The sequence below is a fragment of the Neolamprologus multifasciatus genome, chromosome 8 (genome assembly GCF_963576455.1).
Source record: "Neolamprologus multifasciatus chromosome 8, fNeoMul1.2, whole genome shotgun sequence".
NCBI classification, from domain to species: domain Eukaryota; kingdom Metazoa; phylum Chordata; class Actinopteri; order Cichliformes; family Cichlidae; genus Neolamprologus; species Neolamprologus multifasciatus.
Genome location: NC_140446.1, coordinates 28804362 through 28826010, shown reverse-complemented (window position 1 = coordinate 28826010; position 21649 = coordinate 28804362). Strand labels below are relative to the sequence as shown.

The 21649-nt window shown below is 41.6% G+C and overlaps 1 protein-coding gene across 1 annotated transcript; it reads left to right on the top strand.

The window, feature by feature from the left end:
• The first annotated feature begins 12322 nt into the window (after nt 1-12322).
• Nucleotides 12323-17484, top strand: adoa (2-aminoethanethiol (cysteamine) dioxygenase a). The gene is made up of 2 exons (XM_085170393.1): nt 12323-12932; nt 15589-17484. The coding sequence occupies exons 1-2, from the start codon at nt 12603-12605 to the stop codon at nt 16042-16044; spliced, it is 786 nt and encodes a 261-aa protein (XP_085026519.1). The 5' UTR covers nt 12323-12602; the 3' UTR covers nt 16045-17484.
• The last annotated feature ends 4165 nt before the right edge of the window (nt 17485-21649 follow it).

The following is a 21649-nucleotide window of genomic DNA, read 5'->3' as shown; positions in this document are numbered from 1 at the left end:
AAAGGTCAATCAAATGGACCAATATGGCCATGATGGTCCACTTGGTAAAGTTTCTTGAAGATATTTGACCATAGATGGTATTAATTGAAAAGTTACGAAGTGCTATTACAATTCCATCTGGATGAGTCACCAATGGCTGAACTAACATTCCTGGCATTCCATCCAATATTTGTAGTGACATTTTATCCAAACAACAATCAGCTGACATATATTTGTTACTCGTTTATTGCTATTACTATCCAGTGCAATCCTGCTTTGCTGTAGTTTGATACCAGAAATCAAATAACCCTGGCCTGCAGAAATTGTGAATGTGCCAAGAAGACTTTTGCAAACTCAGTCATCTCAGGAATGTTCAACAGGAACTAGAGGACCAGGGATCCCCTCACCTCTCCTCTACTGGCATCCAGCCCACAAAGACCTGTGCAGGTCTTCATCCCCTGATATGCCATCCATCCATCCATCCACTTGTCAGGCTGTGGCAGACCCAGCATCACCAACATACGCGAGCTGCTGTCAGGTTGACTCTTTTCTTACGACAGTCCCTGTCAAAGTGTCCAAGGGCCCCATTGTGCCCTGGAGTGCAGCACCAGCTCAATCTTAGTAGTAGACAAAGTGAAGAGCACTGGAGCCATCCCATCAGTCTCCATTATGAGACAGAGTTAGTGCTCTGCTGTCATATTGCTGTGGTACTCCAAGGGAGATGCTGTCTCATACATCATCAGGGAACAAAGGGCCTGGTTGGGGGTGGGGGTGGAGGAGGTGGGGCCTTCCTGTTCCTGAGACACTCTTACTCTCTCCTTTTAGAGCTCCACAAACATCTGGGGGAAGTTTCACGTTGAGCTCAATCCAGACTAAACCTGCATTTTCTGAAAATAAAGCTTCACATTGTGTTTCAGCGTGGCTGCTTCAAACACTGATAATAATGACAATAATGAAGTATTTCAATCAGGGTTTGGACGTGTGTGGCTGCAGTTTGATGTACTTAGCATCAGGTAAATCTTCACGAGTTGTCATATGCAGAATTAATGAAAAGCTGTACAAAATAGACTGTAAAGTTTAATTCAATTCAGTTATATTTATATAGCACTAATCTCCACAAATCAAGGTTTCGAGTTGATGGTTGCTGTGATTTGGTGCCATGAATGGGATAGCTTCAAATCAGTGTTTTCTCTGATTTCTCTGTTTTTTTCCTCATTATTAGCCAACCAGTTTCCATTTTCTGCAGCAATTCAGAGGTTTGGGCAGTATTTGCAGTTTTGTCTGTATTTAAACAGGAAAAGACGGAGGTAGAGGGTGTGTCTGTGAGAGTGAAGCCTGTGGCAGCTGAATCTGACAAACACAACGTTAGCATAGCAAAAGGCAGCCCTGCTGTCACTATCTGCAGTGAGCCATCCCCCACACTGTGACAAGTCATGATCAGACCAACTTAGACTCTATTTGAATAAACATTGCTGTCTAATTTGTTTAAGGGCTACAGGGATATATGAAGTTGAACACAGCCAGGCTTTTGTTGTCTTAGCTGGCTCGACAAAGCCAGATAACAGATATGATGATGATGGTTATCAGCTTCTCAATTTAACTGGAATTTTTTCTTCTAGGCTTGGTTTGGTGTGCCCTCATGTAAAAAGAGGCATTTTGTGGGTTTTCCACAAAAAATGATCAATCAGGGATTTAGTCAGGCAAGGATTTAAAAAGGTGATTAAAATCTATAAATACTATATAAATATAACAGTAAATACAATTCAGTACTGTCGGAATGAAACAAGAAATTAGCCCTGCCAGAAATAACTCATTTGGTGGTTTCACAACCAAGTTGTGTGTTCAGGGGAAGTTACCACGGGTAAAAACAGAGCTTTTCGTTTATAGAAAACTGACTTTAATCTTGACACAGCTCACCAATGCTCACTTCATAGTACAATTTTTTTTTAAAATTACAAATCACAAATTATCCTAGTTTCCAAATGAGATTTTAAAATGTTGCACGTCCTGATGGGACACTCAGAGTTCAGGAGCAGCCTGACGTGAGTTTATGTGTAATGGTTACAGATAGGTTAACCATGTATATCCTGTGCATCCTGGTCCCTGGCTTCTCTGTTTATAGTCAAACGTAATTTATGGACCTGCAAATGTGTCACTTTGCATACAGGTTTGAGCAGAGAGTTGTTTTCCCCCATCGCAAACATGCTCCCATGCAGTCCTAAGTTACCGGATGTGGATGACTAGTGGAATGGTCATGACGGTGGAATGCACGACTAGCACGTTCCAACAGCATCGCAAGCAAGAGTGGCCCAGAAACTGCTTGTACTACATCCTTTGTACACTGCCTTCACCACAGACTCCCCCTGCTCGAGCATAAAACAAGCATTACCCTTCATGTCTTGTATTATCTGTCTTTGGTTACTTCCTGTTTTACCTTGTAGGTTAGTTTCCTTCTATCCGTCCTGCCATTTCCTTCCTCTGTGACTGTCTGTTCCTCCCTTGCTGTTTCCTGCTGTCCTCCCCTGTCTTCTCTGTACAGTCATATGAAAAACAGAGTTTTCACAGGACTCTATGCAGACCTGTGAAAAACGATGATTCAGTAGCTCGTAGAACAACCTTTAACAGCAATAACTTTGCATAACTGTTTTCTCTATGACTTTATTAATTAAGAAATTTTGGCCCACTCTTCTTTATAGTATTGCTTCAGTTTGTTGAAGATTTCATGCAACATTTATACACATCTCTCTTAAGGGCCTTCCACAACCTTTTAATCTGGCTGAAGTCTGGACTGGGTCATTGTAACTTTGACTCTTTTCTTTTTCAGCTATTCTGTTGTGGAATTGCTGATGTCCTTGGAATTAATGTCTTGACACAATTTTGGATTTAGCTGTTGGACAGATGACCTCATATTTGACTCGTTGACTTCAGGTGATGGTTGACTCACTGACTGGTCCTGTGGCTTCAAGATAAGAAGAAATGGTCACCTCTAATACATTAACTGAGATGCGAGATGTTGTTCTTGGGTTTTGTGCACTTTTCTCAGCATTTCGCTGTCTGATCTTGGAGTAAATTAGCCAGGAAAGTTGTGACACTGTGTTTATGCACACCTTAACGCTCCAGGCCAACAAACTGCTGAAAGTCCCACTAAAACCAAATTTTATAAAGGTGGTTATCCTCGCAAATGATCATTTAATTTAGTGCATTTCATTAGCAACACCTGTCTGCTACTTACCCTCTTAATCCCCATGCAAGCAGTACGGAAATAATGACATAAAGCAGGAAGGTGTACTGCTTTCTGAGGAATACACACCATCACATACAGAGGAAGCCACTCGAGTATACACAAAGGTAATAGTTTCTATCAAAGCAGCCATGGCAGTGATGAATGGGCTGGTTCCACCCCATTGTTTTACACTTTATTGGTGCTCTTCTGAATGCTGACTGATAGAGATGCAGTAGATTATAGCTTGACCTTCAGTTTTCCCCTCAGAACAGACAAAAAGTATTCAAAATTATTACACAAGTCAGAGAAGAAGTTGACATCAAATGAAGAGTAATCCAGTGCTCCAAAAACAACTGGATTCTCATTTCAATGTGAAAGCTGAAATAAGTGAAGTACCACAGTATCACTGACTGTGAGCCAGCACAGCTATGTTTCCCGGCACTTTATTTATAATAAGGAAACACAGGACCGGATGAACTCATAGAACCTGTTTTATTGTCAGAAATCTCAGCGTGAGAGAGGAAACTCATTCAAACCTGAGGAAAACCTGAATAAAATGATTCTGAATCAAATCTTTATTTTGACATATAAGTAAAAAACGTTGAGCATGAAATTGCAAATGAACATGAAATCAAAGAAAACAATCACATTCACATGAATATATGTAGAGTAGGAGGAGGCAAATGCTTGTTAATTCCTGCACCTATATAACTTATAATACATGTGTTTTGATTATAATATACATATATGGTAACTTACACTCTATTGTTGCATTTAAATATGCATCGTTATTCACTGATCTGTAATTATTTAACTATACCACATGAAATACAAGTACAGCAGGTTAAATAAGTATCAAATCCATCACCAATTTTTAAGTAAATATGTTTCTAACAGTGCTCCTGACAACCCTACCAATCCTGCCACTTAATGCTAATTAATATCAGCTGGTTCACTCCAAAGTGATGGCCTATAAAATGGTGTCACACAAAATGTCTCATGATGGGTAAAGCCAATGAGCTCTTGCAAGACTTTCACAGCCGTATTGCTCCAGAACATATTGATGACGTTGGTTACAGAAGAATTTCTAATGTAAATTTCTGACGGTTCCAGTGAGCGCTCTTGGTGCTATAACCCAGAATTGGAAAGAACATCATTTCACCTTAAACCAGCCACAGCTCCCCACAAGATTTCAGATAAGGAGTGAGAAGAACTATCAGAAGAGTTGTCCAAGAGCCGAGGACCACTCATGGAGAGCTACAGGAAAACCTGGAATCAGCAGGTACAATAGATTCAAAGGAAACAATAAGTAATGCACTCAGCCACCATGACCTGTGTGCACACTCACCATGCAAGAAGTTTGCTGAGCAACATTAAAACAAGTCTGTGTAATACTGGGAGAATGTAGTTTGGTCAGATGAGATCAAAACTGAACACACTATGTTTAGATGTCAAAAGGCCTTACCAACACAACATAACACTGAAGTCTGGAGGTGGGAGCATCCTGGTGGGGGGCTGTTTATTCAGCGTACAGCACTGAGACATTAAATATAACTCCAGGAAGGATGAATGGAGACATTATTGATTAAAATCTGCTGCCATCTACCAGGATGATGAAGACGAAACAAGGATGGATGTTTCGGCAAGACCATGATCACAAACACAGCCAATGGAAACGGTTGGTTTCAGAGAAATCAAGCTGCTGGAACGGCCCAGCCAATCACCTGGGCCGAATCTGTGGGAAGGATCCACGGAGCATTCGGGATTTATAGACTGTTTGTGTGGTGAGCAGTGTTGGTCAAGTTACTTGAAAAAAGTAATCAGTAACTAATTACTGATTAATTCCCCAAAAAAGTAATCCTGTTACTTTACTAATTACTTATTTTCAAAAGTAATTAATTACTTAGTTACTTAGTTACTTTTTAAAAACACGATTTACAACCTGAGTAGTGATAAAGAATAATAATATAGCAATAGATTTTTCAGCCCAAATCTACTTTTTCTGCATAATCATCATACAAAATGTAATCAAATGGAAAAGTCTCTTTTTAAAACTTGTTTTATTTTCAAGCAAAAATTAAATTAAATGCAATTTGACTCTGACTGGAAGAAATTAGTTTAACATTTAAACCTATTTTCTGCACATTCCAGCACATAAAATAAAATATTTTGTGTGTTTACACTCAGTCTTTCAAATAGATGCAAGTAAAACACAGCAGAAAATAAATAAAGTCAAAGACTAGCGGTCCTGTTGCTCTATTTTCACCTGTAAAGCAGGAGTGGGGTAGGCGGAGGTTTACCCTGGTGCAGGTGTGCAGCGGTCAGTGGAAGAATCCACGAGTTTCTCTGTGAGTTTCCCATTACGTCGTAGCTACTCGGTGCTTGCTCGGAAGTTTAGGGGTTTTTTTCGCTGTAAAAAGAAGTTTTCTTCCCACGCAGTGATCAGCGGACACTAATGTTTTTGTCACTTTTTATGGAATCAAACTCAAAGTAAGGTCAGTACTTCCACGCTTTAAACGCTGCACACTCATACTCTCTCTGCACTCGATATATGATCCATTGTTGATCTGCACACAGCTGTTGTCACGAACATCGCACTCGCTTACATCACTGTCATGAGACATTCTCGCAAAAAAATCACGGTTTTAGTAACGCAGTAACGCAGCGTTCCTACGGGAAAGTAACAGTAATCTAATTACCGTTTTTGCAATAGTAATCCCTTACTTTACTCGTAACGCGTTACAAGTAACCCCTTACTGCCCATCTCTGGTGGTGAGTGGGTCAAAGTCATGAGCAATGATGGGACTGGTTTCTCCATACAGAAGCTGTCATGAACTGTCATCACCAACATTTGTATAAAGTAATAAATAAATGTCCGTGTGTTTAATGTTCCTGTGTCATTTCTCATTCTTGCGCAACGTAATTTATGGACATCTGTGGTTTGACTTCTGTGCATGTGTGGATTACAGGGGTTGATCCAGGTATTGGTAAAATGTTAGTCAGTATGCTTCAGTCCTGCTAGGCTCTGCTTAGTGTGGGCAGCCCACACTATGAGCTCCTGCCATGTGCCTGACTCCCCTCTGCCCTCTACCTAATGTTGAGCTAATAATTACTAAATAATTTACAGCAGATACAGAAGCATTTAACCTGCTTGTGTGTTTTGTGTATGTCTCTCTCAGCGAGTACCATGAAAAGGTACATCTCAGCTGTTTGGTCGAGGTCACACTGTGTGTGAGAGAAAGAGGTTGATAGATGAGACAGTACAAACCTTTATTAACCTGCTGCTGTGAAACAGTTTGACTGAACCAGTTTATCTGGATGTGAAGAGATTATCAAACCTGTCATGTTAAAAATACAACAACAACCATTCTAACAATTCTTTTTTAAATTTCAAACGCAGTGACATAAATGCACACAGGTCACAAAGCAAGCGAAAGGTTCTGAGCCACTCGTGCACCCATAGCTCGTCCTCCACCATCCACGGCTTCTCCAGGTCTGTGGAGCAATGAAACACAAACATAAACAAAGAATATTCCATCATTTGCTGTTCTGATGATGACGCTTAGAGCACTTTCTAACACACTGGCCTAAAATCTCCCACAGGTGTTGAGATGTGGTGACTTTAAAGGCCACAGCCATGATTTCCATCATTTTGATCCTCATTAGACGGTTCAATGAGCCCTCTTGTCCTCTTGTCCTCTGGATAGAAATGTTTCATCAAAGGATCATTTGCACAGACTCTTTCAACTAAGTGGACCTAAATCCAGCGAGTCAGGACTGTATGATTTTCTTGGAGTGCACCACACGGTGGAATATCCTGCATAGTCAGTCCCTGCTCATAGTTAGCACAGGACCAGTAAAGTATGGTAGTGGTAAGTATTACCCTGTATTGCACTGTTAGAGCCCCTTTTCTGATTTCCGGAGAGAAATCCTGTTGAATTTCCTTCCCCAGTCTTTAAACACTTGGGATTTCGGTCAATGTACCAATTTACAGTTGTATCCGAGTCCATTTTTAGGTTTGTGTTTCACCATATGGTCAATATGCAATCACAGCGAATGTTTAGGTTGAGTATTTATTTCTAACAGGACCTTTTCATACTTCTTACCAACATGTCAGCAGAAATCTTTCCTGCATGTTAACCGCTTTATAAAACCAAAAATGTTTGATTTGCTTGTTTTCATTTGTTTGCTCATGGCGCATGCATCTGTTTTTACCTAAAGAAATGAACAGGTTGGAAGCATTTTATTGACTGATTGGTGCACATGATTCAACAAGTGTCCCTTTAGATGACTGTTTTAAACGTCAGGAACTGTGCTTGCTGTAGTAATTGTATTTGTAATTTCAGTTTGAAATTGTGAGTATTAGCTGCAGATCTTTTAAAGGGGTAAAAACAATAACCACTCTATATCATGTCTATAACTGACAGTGTGTATTTTGCTGCTCTCCAAAGAGTATGAGGGAACACCTTTAAAGATTTGAGCCCAAATAAAACCCAAATTCAAAAGCCCGAATAATACAATTGTGCATCATTTGGTATATATAACCATGTTCATCTCTTGCCTCTCACAGTTCGCTGATGGATGAACAAAATTCCCAGAAAATCTTGGTCTAAAGAGATGTCTTTTTGCTGGAAAGAACAAACATTAGCATTGCATTGTCTTTTTCTGTAAGATATGCAGACATTTTTTCCAGCAAGCTAATGAATTTTCATGTTTGGCCCAAGTTGTTAGCATTTTATTATGAACAACAGAGTTCACTTCTTTCTCAATGATGGCCTGATTCACTGAGGCCACAGGGGCCAACAAATGAAAGACTCCTCATGTTCACAGTGGAACACATCGCAAAATAATGACAACTCTGATGACAGAGAACAGGCTGTGTATTGACTGAATACAAAGGCCACTAAGTGATCCATAAGCAGCTGTTATCATTGTCTCATTGTCCCAATATGCTGATTCCAGAGGACAGAGGAATGTGTGTGTGTGTGTGTGTGTGTGCTGTGTTTTCAAAACCTTATTCAGTGTATTTAGTATACTGTTGATTTTCACCCTTACATATGTCAGCGTCCACATATAAACATTATATATGCATCCTCAAATGTGCATTTTTTGCGATGCAAAAAGCAGATAGCGAGAGAATCACTTGCTTCATTCGGGCCCTTGGCTGCGACTCTGGCATGATGAAGCTTACTTGACTTCTCTGCAATGTCAGTCATGCACATTTTAAACAGCCAGGGAATAATGTTGGCTTTATGTGTGCGTACCAGCACCAAATGCAAATAAGATCTCAAACAAACACGGGTCTTTGCTGCTTTGTCCTCGGTGAACACATAACTCAATGTTGTTTTATGCAACTTATATTCTGGACGGTAAAACGAGTACTAGCTGCAATATTTGTTCATTTCTTAAAAGTATCAATATTAAGTTTGTCAAAAGATTAAAGTTCATCTGAACCTGTGCAATTGCATTAATCTTTCTATTGTGATTCCAAGTCAGACACAAAGTTGCTAATTAGTGTATCATCTCCTGTAACGTTAGAGGTTTTATAACATTTTGATATTCCTATAGTAGCAAATATTCATCCATCCAAGAAGAGATGCCCTGAATTCCTTTTTGGAAGAATTCCAGCTCTTCTGGCTCATTTTCTGATCCCTACTCACAGCTTGGAGAGGGTAGCAGTGTAGATAACACTAAATCAGCAGGCTTGCCTTGTGATTTAGCTCCCTCTCTCAACAGTCCTATACAGCGTCCACATTACTGGAAATACTGCACCAATCTCTCCGCCAACCTCTGGTTTTATTCTTTCCTCATTTCTGAACAAGAGACTGAAGGTCTCCGACTTCAAGCAGCAATCTCCATAATCCAGTGAACAATCTATGCTTTTCTATCTGAAATCCATTAATTTGTAAATTCACATTCACATCCCAGCCACTTCACACTCAGCAGCAAATCTCCCAGTGCAAACTGGAGGTCACAGGACCACATCACCTACAAGGAACAGACACAACCCACATAGCAAGCAGGTCTGGCCCAGATCTGGTATCAAGCCGGCACTGCTGGCTGACTTCTGGCATGATAAGACGTATGTCATCCATATGTGGGCCAGGCCTGGCATAGATGGCACTGTCTATGCGATGGCACGCCATATCTGGCTCGATTGTGGTTTGGTGTATGTGGCCCAGGCTCATAGAAAACAAGGTCTGGCCTGGATCCAGCATCAAGCTGGTACTTCTGACTGACTGGTGTCATGACAGGGTGTATGTCAACCAGATGTGGGCCAGGTTTGGCAATGATGGCACTATTTATGTTCCTATTTTCCTATTTTAGTTAGAAGACCCAAATGCCATGTTGCAATACTATACTGCTATGGTAGCCAACGTTTCAAATGCAGGTTTGACAGGTTCGTGAGTGTACACTTTATCCAAAACCTAATGAGGGTTTACTCATGTTTGCCAGTGGATGGCTGTAGCTCAGGAGGTAGAGCAGGCCATCTACTGATCGGAAGGTTAGTGGTTCGGTCCCTGACTCCTCCAGTCTGCATGTCGAGAGTGAATGTATATGAATGTAGTTAGGAAGCACTCAGTTTAGAGCAGGGGTGTCGAACTCCAAGCCTCAAGGGCTGGTGTCCTGCAGGTTTTAGATCTCCCCTTGGGTCAACACACCTGAATCACATGAGCTACAGTTCATTACCAGGCCTCTGGAGAACTTCAAGACATGTTGAGGAGGTCATTTAGCCATTTGAATCAGCTGTGTTGGATCAAGGACACATCTAAAACCTGCAGGACACCGGCCCTCGAGGCCTGGAGTTTGACACCTGTGCTTTAGAGGAAGTGTGTGATTGGGTGAATGTGACATGCTACATAAGAATCAGTCCATTCGCTGTCTGAACAGAGTTTAGTCATGTTACTTTTGCACTATTATGCTCCGGCACATGGTGTTATTACATGGCTTGATTAATGTACACATTAGGTTGACATCTGGGGCCAGAGCTGAAACTGTTCTGGACCAGCACAGGGCCAGCAGTGTGTCTGCAACAGGCCTTGTGCTGGCCCATGTGTGGGCCACCTCTGGCAAAACAGATCTGGGCCAGCAAAGGGCCGTCATTCTTTGCGGTATGTGGGCCATGTGTAAGCACATTGTGTGGGCCATACCAATATTGCTATGTGGGAAGATTCAATTCAATTTTATTTATATAGTGCCAAATCACAACAAAAGTCGCCTCAAGGCGCTTCATGAAGAGAAGAGACTGAGATTACCAAACCTAACAGGCTACATGTCTTGGATGTACCTTTACTGCTAAATAGTATGAAGTGAATTTGAAACGTCTTTATGTTGTCATCCAAGCTTCTATGTTTGGTGCAGATTTCAGTTTGACAGATTCCACTGCACACTTTAGCTAACAAACTAGCTGATGCAGAGTGGCACAAAAGGAAAGGTGATGATGAAAGCAGACAATATAAAAACATGAAGAAAAGATAAAACGTCTGCAAGAAAAGCTTGAGAAACAGGTTGTTGTGAACTAGCAGCAAGGCAGCCTAATTATGGCACTGTAACAGTACTGGAATGGTGCCGTGGGTAAGGAGACTGACTTGACTGGTTAAGGCCTTCATGTGGGTCACATCGTACACACAAAGCATCTGTGATTTAGTAGTTAACACTAGCTGTGACTTTAAAGCATTACCAGCAAAGATCCAATTTGGGCTTCTCTAGGTTTTTGTTTTTTTTAATGCTATGCTCCAGTTTAAGTCATAATTTATGCATTTATTATTTCCTTGGCTGTAGTAATCCTTTGATACTGGAGAGAAAAACCACAACAACAAAATGGTCAACTCTTAGGCTGTGTGTGTGTGTGTGTGTGTGTGTATATACTTTTTTTTGCATTTTCATATCATTATGTTTTTGTATTAGAACTGACATCCTGTCGCTTTCAGTTTATGTCTTTCTTTTCTGCCCTTTTATATAAAATATCAGATACCATTCAAATTTACATTGACCAGCCTATTTTACACACATTACCCTGTCTTGACTGGTGTGCTTAGTGTGCAAAATATAATAAGTACATTTACACTGAATATGACACCCCCCTACCCCCATAAAAAACCAAAAATAAATAAATAAGTAAAAAAAAATGTTTAGCTACTTTGCGTGGAGTTGTGCTCACAACCCTAAATGGCAGGCTGTACTACACAAGTATGGAGCATCACCTCGCCACATGGATCCTGGAATATTTTAACAATAAACAGCATTCTTTCAAAATATTCTCTCACTTGGTGTTTTGATTGGTGGTGCAGAGCACCGTCTTCCAGTCCCTCTGTAAGAACTGAAAATATGAGTTGCATGATTTTTATCCTGATCAAACCATTCATTCATAGTTCTTTGTACTGACGTGCAATGACCTGTCACTCTAAAGCAGGGGTGGCCAATTAACTTTCCCAAGGGACCACATGAGGAACTGAGGCCTCTGTCATTAGGACTGTGAATGGCAGGATTAGGACCCTGGAGACGGACCATGAACTCAAAGGGGACTTGACTTTGGAGACAGAGGGGGACGACAAAGAGGACCAAAACTGAATATTTTGAAACCAATAAGAAGATCCAAAATATAAAAAGACAACAAACAGAGGATATAATAAGGAATCACACACTCACAAACAGCTCAAAACATTGGGTCAGAAATGCAGAAACCCTCATCCTATCTGCTTGAAGCGTCTACAGGTGCATTTCACTGTTAGTACTTTATGTCAAAAAATGGCAAAGCTTCACACATCTGTTGTGTAAAATCCTTATGGTCGTGGTGTGTGTGTGCGTGGGTGTGAAAAGTGAAAGAGAAAAGAAACGGAGATGGAGGATGTGATGCGGGGGAGGGCCACAGAGAGTTCAGTGGCCTGTCTGGCCTTCCCCTCTACAAACTCGGCTGCGTCCTCGGGACCTCTGGGAAATGTAGTGTCCCTGACAGACAGAGCTGTTCGTTATTGTTTCCGGCTCATTTGTACACCCGCCAGGCTTCCACAGCTGCACAAAGGTGTGTATTAAACAGGATCCGATGGCGCAGTGATTCATTGCTCGCGTTAACGCGAAGAAGACCACGATGAAGTTTTCAGGTTAGACTTCACATCCCACGCTGCTTGTTGCTTCACGCGCAGGCTCTTTGAGCGAGGATGAGGAGGCGACACCGCGGAGAATGACTGGAGGGAGGCTCTGATCTGGGCTTCAAATCAGACATTTTCACTATGAGTTGCGTTTGTTTGTTTGTTTGATAAAAGTCGCTGTTTTTGAACTGGCCGAGCCTACAGCACATCTGCTCACACTGTAGGATTTATGTGGCACTTCAACAGAGGTGGTGGAAATCCTGGCAGAGAGACGCCGATAAGTTCTTTGCTTTTTTAATTTTGGGGACAGCATGCCGCGGGACAACAAAACTCCTCTCATCCAGAAAATAGCAAAACAAGCCTATACGACATTCAGAGGCTTGTCTGCCAACAGCGACAGTAAAGTCGTTGAGGACAAACTTCATGGGCTAATCTCCTTGGTAACTGCCGTCAGAGCTTCCGACGTCAAAATTGCTCCTCGGAAAACCAACTCGAGCTCCGGGGCAGCGGAGCTCCAGAGCCCCCCGGTCACCTACATGCACATTTGCGAGACGGAGGTGTTCAGTATGGGTGTGTTCCTGCTGAGGAGCGGCGCGTCCATACCGCTGCACGATCACCCGGGGATGAACGGGATGCTCAAGGTTTTTACACCACTGTGTTCAGCTAACTTCGTTTAAGCTAACCAGTTGAAGCTAAACAGCCTTAACTAGCTGGACGTGTGCGTAACATACCTTTAACTTTCCACTCGAGCTCACGCAGGGTCAGCAGGCTAAATAACTACGGCTAGCCCACACCTTTAAATACTTGGATGGGTGGAGTCATTTATGTCCTTTTTCCAACATGGATGCTGCGTTACACCCTTTGGCGCCTTTCTGATACAGTTAGCTGAGGGCCTATTATAAAGAAATGTTATTGGTGGCTGTGGCCACACAGCATTTGTAACAAGAACATAGAAATGGAAGTATTTTACTGACACTCAAAAACGTTGATTCTGTTCATCTGGACGTAGCGTTTTCTGGGAGAAACGTTTCGTCATCATCCAAGTGACGTCTTCAGTCTCAGCTGACTGCAGGTTTCAATCTTATAAACAGTACATTTGCATAATGACTGAAACCAGCCCACTGAAGGAACAATGGGCTGTGAGGTCAGTTCCTTAATCTTAATTATGCAAATTCTCATGACCATTGATCAACTGAATCGAGGAGGGGGCCTAAGGGTACATCTGTCACCATCTTACATGCTGTGATTGCAACCATTCCCCAACTCTCTGTGAATGGGACTCATAGCCATTGATCAGTGGTTGTTGATCAATGGTCATGAGAATTTGCATAATTATGATTAAGGAACTGACCTCCCAGCTCATTGTTCCTTCAGTGGGCTGGTTTCAGTCATTATGCAAATGTCCTGTTTATAAGATTGGGGAAACCTGCAGTCAGCTGAGACTGAAGAAGTCACTTGGATGAGTGACGAAACGTTTCTCCCAGAAAAAGCTACGTCCAGATGAACAGAATCAACTTTTGGAGATTTATTTTCCTGGATGATTGAGAATGCATCAAGATATTTTACTGACAGAAAGAAATACATCTGGTGCTGGAGCCAAAGCTCTTCCAGGTCACACTTCAGGTTTGGTGAGTGTGATCACCTGTATACAAACAGACGTTTTGCTCTTCTGCTGGTCTGGAGCATTCAGGTGTGCACTAACACAGAAATCTGCCAGCAAGTTCACCTCATAGTCAGACCATGCAAAGCTCAGAGGTGTGAAAAACCCAAGAGCTCCATCTCAGATCGTACAGGCCTCAGTTAATAAGTTATATGCTACAGTTCATGTCAGTACGATTGGGAAAAAGTATGGCTTTTTTGTATGATTGCCAGAGAACATGGCACTACAGATAAGTCATGTGTGAATAAACCACAATGTCCTTTGGACAGACTAGGCTAAAGTAGTGATGTCTGCTAGAATGCACAGTGCTCGTTCAGTGAAAACAAAACACAACACATCTGATTTTGCAGCCAGAGGACCTCGGTGCTGTCTGATCTGTCTGATAGCTAAAGCTTGACCAAAATTGGGTCATACAGACACTGTAATAAATGATATTTTACACAGACTGTGTATCTACTGTATGCAGACATACATCGTGTGGAAGGAGAAACATCATAACGTATTACTTTAACATTCTGAGGTATTTGGTAGGAGACAAAAATCAGCATCTGCTGTACAAATCTACCAAATCAAATATTTGTGAATAAGGGAGCAGCCAAAAGTAGCTGTTGCTTGTTAAATAGTCAGTATGAACAGATTGTTTTTAGTTTGGGTTTGTGGTTGTCTTCTACTAGAAGTGTCAGAGTGCACTAAATTGTCTGTTATTAATGCTTTTAAACCAAAAAAGCCAACTGACAGTTGTTCAGCTCCTGTGCCTGCAAAACCAATGCTCACCCCTCCACCACAGTTGGTGCTGATGTGGTGTCTTTGGTTTTCTCCAGTGTGGTGGTGTATCTTATAGCTAAACATCTCCATTGTGGTCTTATCTGTCCAAAGGATATTGTTCCAGACATTGTGCGGTGTGTTCAGATGTGCTGACATTTTCATAATAGCGAGATGGGGCTTTCTCCTGGCAACTCTTAGAATTAGTCAATACTTGTTCAGTCTATTTCTAATTGTGCTGTCATGAACTAGCATTTAACATATTAACGCAGGCCTGTAGAAGCCGAGATGTTTCTCTTGGAATTTTTGCACGTTGTCTGAGGATTGCATCGTCTGATCTTGGAGTAAATTTAGTGGGACATCCACTCCCAGGAAGATTGTGCTATTAATGCACATGTGAATGCTCCAGACTAATATACTGCCAAACTGTCTGCATGTATAGAGGTGTGCACACGCAGGAGCAGCTGGCTGCTACCCTGTACCCATAGAAGCAGTAAGGACTCTGTGCATACAAAAACACGGCTGCACACGGATCCATTCCAGCCAAAGTCATCAAAATAACTGAGTACATGTAAAAATGACCTAATACATGTAACTGATTACAATTAGCTGTCTCACCTGTAGAATACGAGCTTCTGTTCACACATGTGACAGAACAGTTATAATAGTTACATGGATAGTTATTTTAAACTGGTTGGATTCCCAGCATGGACCTGGCTTTTAAGTCTAGTCCCCACATCGTTAAGGTCGGGGCTTTAGGAAGGCTATCCAGGAGCTGAATGTTCTTAACTTCTGGCTAAAGCTATTTGCATATCTCTTTGTCACCAAGTAACTAGTTTCCCTTCTTGCTATCTTTTTCCTGTCCTGTGGTCCAGGTTCTCTATGGAAAGGTGAACGTCCGCTGCTTTGACAAGCTGGAGCAAAACCTGGCTGTAACCACAGTCCCACCCGTATTTGACCCCCCGGTACCCCCACTGCAGATGACCTCCGTGTGGCGTGCCGTGCTCCGCTCAGTGGTTGAGTACTCAGAGAACAGCGGGCCATGTCTCCTCACTCCTGTGCGGGATAACCTTCACCAGATCGACGCAGTCGATGGGCCCGCCGCCTTCCTGGACATCCTGGCTCCTCCGTACAATTCAGATGATGGGCGAGACTGTCACTATTACAAAGTCCTGCAAAGTGCACTGGAAGATGAAACCGATGCAAAAGGTCACCAGGAACAGCAGGGAGAGAAGGGGAAGGAAGAGGAGGTGTGGCTCTTAGAAATCCCTCAGCCGGAGGATTTCTGGTGTGGTGGGGAATCATACCCAGGGCCTGCAGTCTCTGTGTAATAGAAGCCTGTGCTCGAAAGGAAACACACTACAAAGTATTACAGACATGTTTGTTCTGCCATCTTCCAGAAGGAAAACCATAATCACCTGGAAGTTACCTGGACTGACTGCCCTGCTCTTGATTAAGGATAATATATTAGTGCAGAGGGATACACAGGCTTAAACTGACTTAAATAAGGACAACTGAACAGCCTTCCACAAATATTAATAATTATCCGGGGAATTCTCATTCCTAATATGGTGTTTTCCTTCGGATCATTATGTTGCCATGTACACTTTGTGAATGGTGGGGTATCATTAGGATCTCTGCTCCTTGTTGTGAGTCTCTGCTGCAGAGAGCCTCCACGTTGCCAAAGCCTGCAGCTCTCCTGTCTGCCTTATATGTGAATACTGAATGTACACTTATGAAGAAGGCCATGTACCCACTCACTGCACACATTATATTTCTTTTTATTCTTTTCACTTATCCATGACATGCTTCCTAAACAGGTTTGGTCAGTTATTAGAGGAAAGAAAAAGCCGTTTTTACAAACATGGCTATGGCTAAGTGCTGGAAATGGAAGATGTATTGGATAACTGTAATATTTTAACCATTTTCACTGTCTTTGACGTGTATCCTGCATATGTCACCTGAGCTTATGTCTGGGATTCCCTTTGGCCTACATTTGACTCCACACACATTTGTGTCAGTATGACCATGATGCTGTTACTGTGATGATGAATGTATGTGGAGCAATAAAACAGATGAAGATGCTCACAAATAAAAAATGTCTTTTATCATTAATAGAGTTTAAAATCTGACAAAAGTTACTATATTTTGGGAGGAGGGTGGGTGCTAAGTTAATCAGCAGAAACCTGCCTGGCCTGTCAGTGACCTGCCTGAGTGTAGTCTGCAGTGCTGATCCTGAGTGGAAATGTTGTCAGCTGTTGATGGGCTGTTTTGACCCAATCAACAGAGTGTATTTCTCCAGAATGCCTGCAGAAACTCGTGCTGTCATGGTCCTGGCTCAGTGACCAAGTGTTTTGAGGTTTTGTATCATTATTGAACTTTTGTCTTTGTTTATCTTTTGTAGTTTTTGGTTTCTGTTTCTGTGTTCCATGGTTGCTGTTCCCTCCTAGTCAAGTTATGTTTCCTGTTTTACTTTGAAAGTCTGTGTCCTATGTAAATGTATTGAGTTTTGCTTCCTGTCTCTTCTTGTCAATTACTCCCAGCTGTGCTCTCCTTCTGTGTGTCATTCCCTCGTTATCCCTCTGTGTATTTAAGCCTCTGTTAGCTGCTGGTTCGCCTGTGTGATCTTCCTCCTTCATCTTATGTTTCCCCTCCGGGTCTCCCTGCGTCTCTGTTTTTGGCTTCAGGTTTGTTTTGTTAGTTTTATTCTCGCCTTGCTGTTTCTGTTTGTTTTCTCCTACCTCTTAAAATAAAGCTCACTCACATCAAAAGTTGCTTCTTGCGTCCTACTTCCAACCTCCACTCGTCTGCCACTGCTGACGTGACACGTACAGTATTTTGCAATATTCACAAGCCACTGCTGATTTTTCTTATTCTGTTAGGGAAAGTAGAAGCATAAGGAAAATAAATAGAAATACAGTGTATAAACAAAAGTAATCACCTTTACTCTACATTATGGTCTGAACTCTTCTAGCGAAGCTTTCTAGTAATTTCTCTGAGTAGTCTTCAGGAATCGTTCTCCAGACTCTTTGAAGGATATTTTTTCTTTGGATGCCTTTTTGTTCTCTGTCATCCCATGATTCTGAGGTTTAAGTATGTCGCACAAAATCATAACAACAGTTGCCTAACGGTGCTTAAATTGTAAGTTAAAGACCAACAATAAGAGAAAACAGAGTAAAAATGAGCGATGAAAACCGCGTTGGGAACAGTGGGAGATAAAACACCATTTTTGTTTCCCTTTTTGTTCTTCATGACAGCCAACCTTATACTGAGAGCACTACACAGATTCTACATTCCAGCAATATCCACAAATATTATAGACATATAATAATAAACACCAATAAATAGAATGTTTCTATGTTTTAATATAAAGTTACAAATTTAAAAGTCCACTATAGACAACTTTTCGATAAAGGTGCATGGTGAACAGTGTACAGTGTGCATTAGACTGTGGAACAGTGAGAATTGCTGACAGTAATGTTAAAGTCCCTACACCCACCCACTGGCGTTAACAAGTCGCGTGCCCTGTGGGAGGAATGATCTCCTTGGTCTGTCCGTGGAGCAGGAAACCAACTGCAGGCTGTTAGTGATGCTGCTCCACTCTGCTTACTGCTCGCTGCTCTGTTAGGCTCTTCAGCGCTATGCAAACAGAGGAGGCTGCCTTCCTCACCATTCTGTCCAGATTCAAAGTGTCCCTCTGCTCTATGCAGCCCCTGAAGTCCATCACCAACTCTCTGGTTTTGTTGGTGTTAAAATGCAAGTAGTTGGATTCACAGCGTTCAAGAAAATCTTGGATCAGTGTCTTGTACTCCTCGTCGTACTCCTGGAGCTGACAGTAACAGTAATATAGTGTACAGATTCCCAAAAGGCTAAAGGTTACTTTGTGTCTAATAAACGATCGAGTTATTTTTGCTATAGTCAGTAGCTTCACTGACGTAATCTGATCACAAAGCAGTGGAATATTTCTCTGTGCACTTAGCACAAGAGCCCCATTGTGTAAACTAAAAAGCTTTGTCCTTAATTACTATTAACATAAATATTAAAACATAACAGAGAAAACAAAAGTTTCTAAAAGACTAAAACGGAGACAAGAGCCTCTAAAGAAGATGTTACTGTAAAACTAGTCCGCTGTGATCGGAGATATATCCATGTTATAAATAAAAAGATGAACTGGTTTATCGATAGTAACTGAAACACGCACACATTCAACAGAAACTTTAACAACTCGACAACTTGTAAGGATGAAACAGTTAACCGATTAACAGTGTCACCTAGCCACTGTCAAGTTATATCTCAGAAACAGCAGTGTTGGGAAGGTTACTTTTAAAATGTATTCCATTACAGATTACATGCCCCAAAATGTATTCTGTAACGTATTCCGTTACGTTACTCAATGAGAGTAACGTATTCTGAATACTTTGGATTACTTAATATATTATCATGCTGTTTACAACTACATGAATGTACTATTGCTGTGATTTATTACTGTTACTGAAGGTCCGCGGCTCCGAACCGTAGTAAAGGGACCTCTGGCTAATACGGTGGGTTCTGTGTCGGGCTCGTAGCTGAAAACTAGCTTTACTTTGTTGTCTGGGTCAACTTTGCTAGCAGAGACAGAGAGAGGCGTTGAAAGGCTGCTCCAACAGAACTTATTGTTTTTGGAGGAAAACACGAACACGGTGAACAGTCAAGTCTTAATAGCTGACTTACAACTGGGCTCGTCAGGCTCTCTTCTTGGCTGCAGTGGTTATTATTATATTTACATGCTTCCAGCTCCCGTTTCTGCTCGATGACAGCTCGTACTTTTCCTTTTTCTCCCTCCCTCGCTCACAGACACATAACGTGTATTGCAGTCCATTCTCCCTGCAGCACGGACTACACTGCCCATGATGCTACATTCTTTAGAGCTATACCTGTAGCATTCTGCCTGTTAGCTTAGCACAACAACAACAAAAAGGCCTCTCTCACCCAGGAAACACGGTCACCCTGTAACCATGGCAACCGTAACGCTGCCGCCTGGAACAACAGAATGTAGCTGTCAAACAAAACCCAAACAGTCCTGACCCGCCACAATATGAAACAGGGAAGTACCGCCGTGTAATCCATTTATTTCAACAAAGTAACTGTATTCTAAATACCACCTTTTTAAACGGTAACTGTAACGGAATACAGTTACTCATATTTTGTATTTTAAATACGTAACGGCGGTACATGTATTCCGTTACTCCCCAACACTGGAAAACAGATATAGCATCTCCCATGAGGAGACTTTAGAAGCGATTGGAGATTAGAAGAGAAAAAGAATCGTTTGTATTGGCATCTCTGACTTATAAATTGTTTATTGAGCAGTTGTTTCCTTTTTTGGTTAAAGTTGATTGAAGGAAGTGTTCAGAAAGAGGCCAACAAGTATGACTAATGTTGTTATGACTCTGAATCTAAAACCCAAATAAGGAAAGGGATCGAACTGTTGTTCACTCTTGGATTAGGGTGAAGTTTTGTGAACTGTTGAAGAAGAATCAAATGATGTGTTTCAGTTTAATCTGAATATATTATACTTTTATAAGGAGTTTTTAAAGCAAAGACTTTTATTTGGAAATACAGGAGCACACTTCACAAAAATAAAAAAAGAATAATGGTTTTATGCATTTTAGTATATTAATATATATTTTTTATCATATTTTTATATGTCATAATAGTGGGTGAAAAATTCACACTGCATCTCACTTGTTACCTTCCTGCTGCTTTTTCCACACCTCACGAACACTTTGTTTAATGTCAAAGGAGATTACCAACTGCCAGGGAAAAATTGCTACTGAGGGTTTGAACTGTAACTGTGATTGTTGGAGACACTATCAGAGGCTCAGATAGGCCAGCAACTCATCAGCCACATGCCCTGAACATGCTGAAACCATTTTGGCAGCAATAAAATAAAATAAATAAAATAGTAGCTGCCTGTAAAAAGTTTCCTGTAAAAATTTCTTGAATGATTTTTACATAGTCTACTGCACCATTAGGCACCTGTAAACACAGGTGGATAATTATTCAAATTTGTGCTTGATCTACTTTTTTTTTTTAATTAATTAAAAATATTACATAGATATTTCATTTAATGTTTTCATTAATATTTTAATTGGTTGTGATTCTGAGGAAATGTCTGTGAAGGTTCTCATCCAGGTCATCGTAGTCTAAGGAGCTTGGAAAGAAAAGCGTCTGGACTTCTTTAAGTTGCTTGAAGACGTTTCACCTTCATCCGAGAAGCTTCTTCAGTTCTAGGGTCAAATGGTGGAGAGTCCCAGATTTAAGCTCTGTGGGAGTATCCCCCCACCGAGAGGGTCATGGACCCCCTAATGATCGTCTACCTAATCACACCAGGGAAGGTGTGAAACTGGGTGTGGGTCACAATCATCAGAGTTTCGGGTGAGCTCATTGTGAAACCTGGCCCCACCTTATCATGTGATTTCCTGAGGTCAGATGGCCCAGGATGTGAGTGGGCGTTAAGGCGTCTGGGAAGGATCTCAAAACTGGATTATAGATGGCAGACAGTTGGTGTCATAAGCCCCGCCCTCTGTTCAAAGATGGTCGTTCACAGTGGACATAGATGCTTCTTTCACTCCTCTTTCAAACCATCTGTCCTCTCTGTCCAGCATGTGAACATTGGCATCCTCGAAAGAGTGACCTTTGACCTTTAGATGCAGATGGACTGCCGAGTCTTGTCCTGTGGAGGTGGCTCTTCTGTGTTGTGCCATGTGCTTGTGAAGTGGCTGTTTGGTCTCTGTAGAGGTCTGGGCATTCCTCGCTGCATTGTACAGCAAACACTACGTTGTTAACATAGGGGATGACAATGTTGTTGCGTCTGTCCTTCTTATCCTCCCTCGCTGGTGTCTGATCTTCTTTTCTGTGCCTCTTTGCTGACTTTAAGAACGCCCATTTAGGATA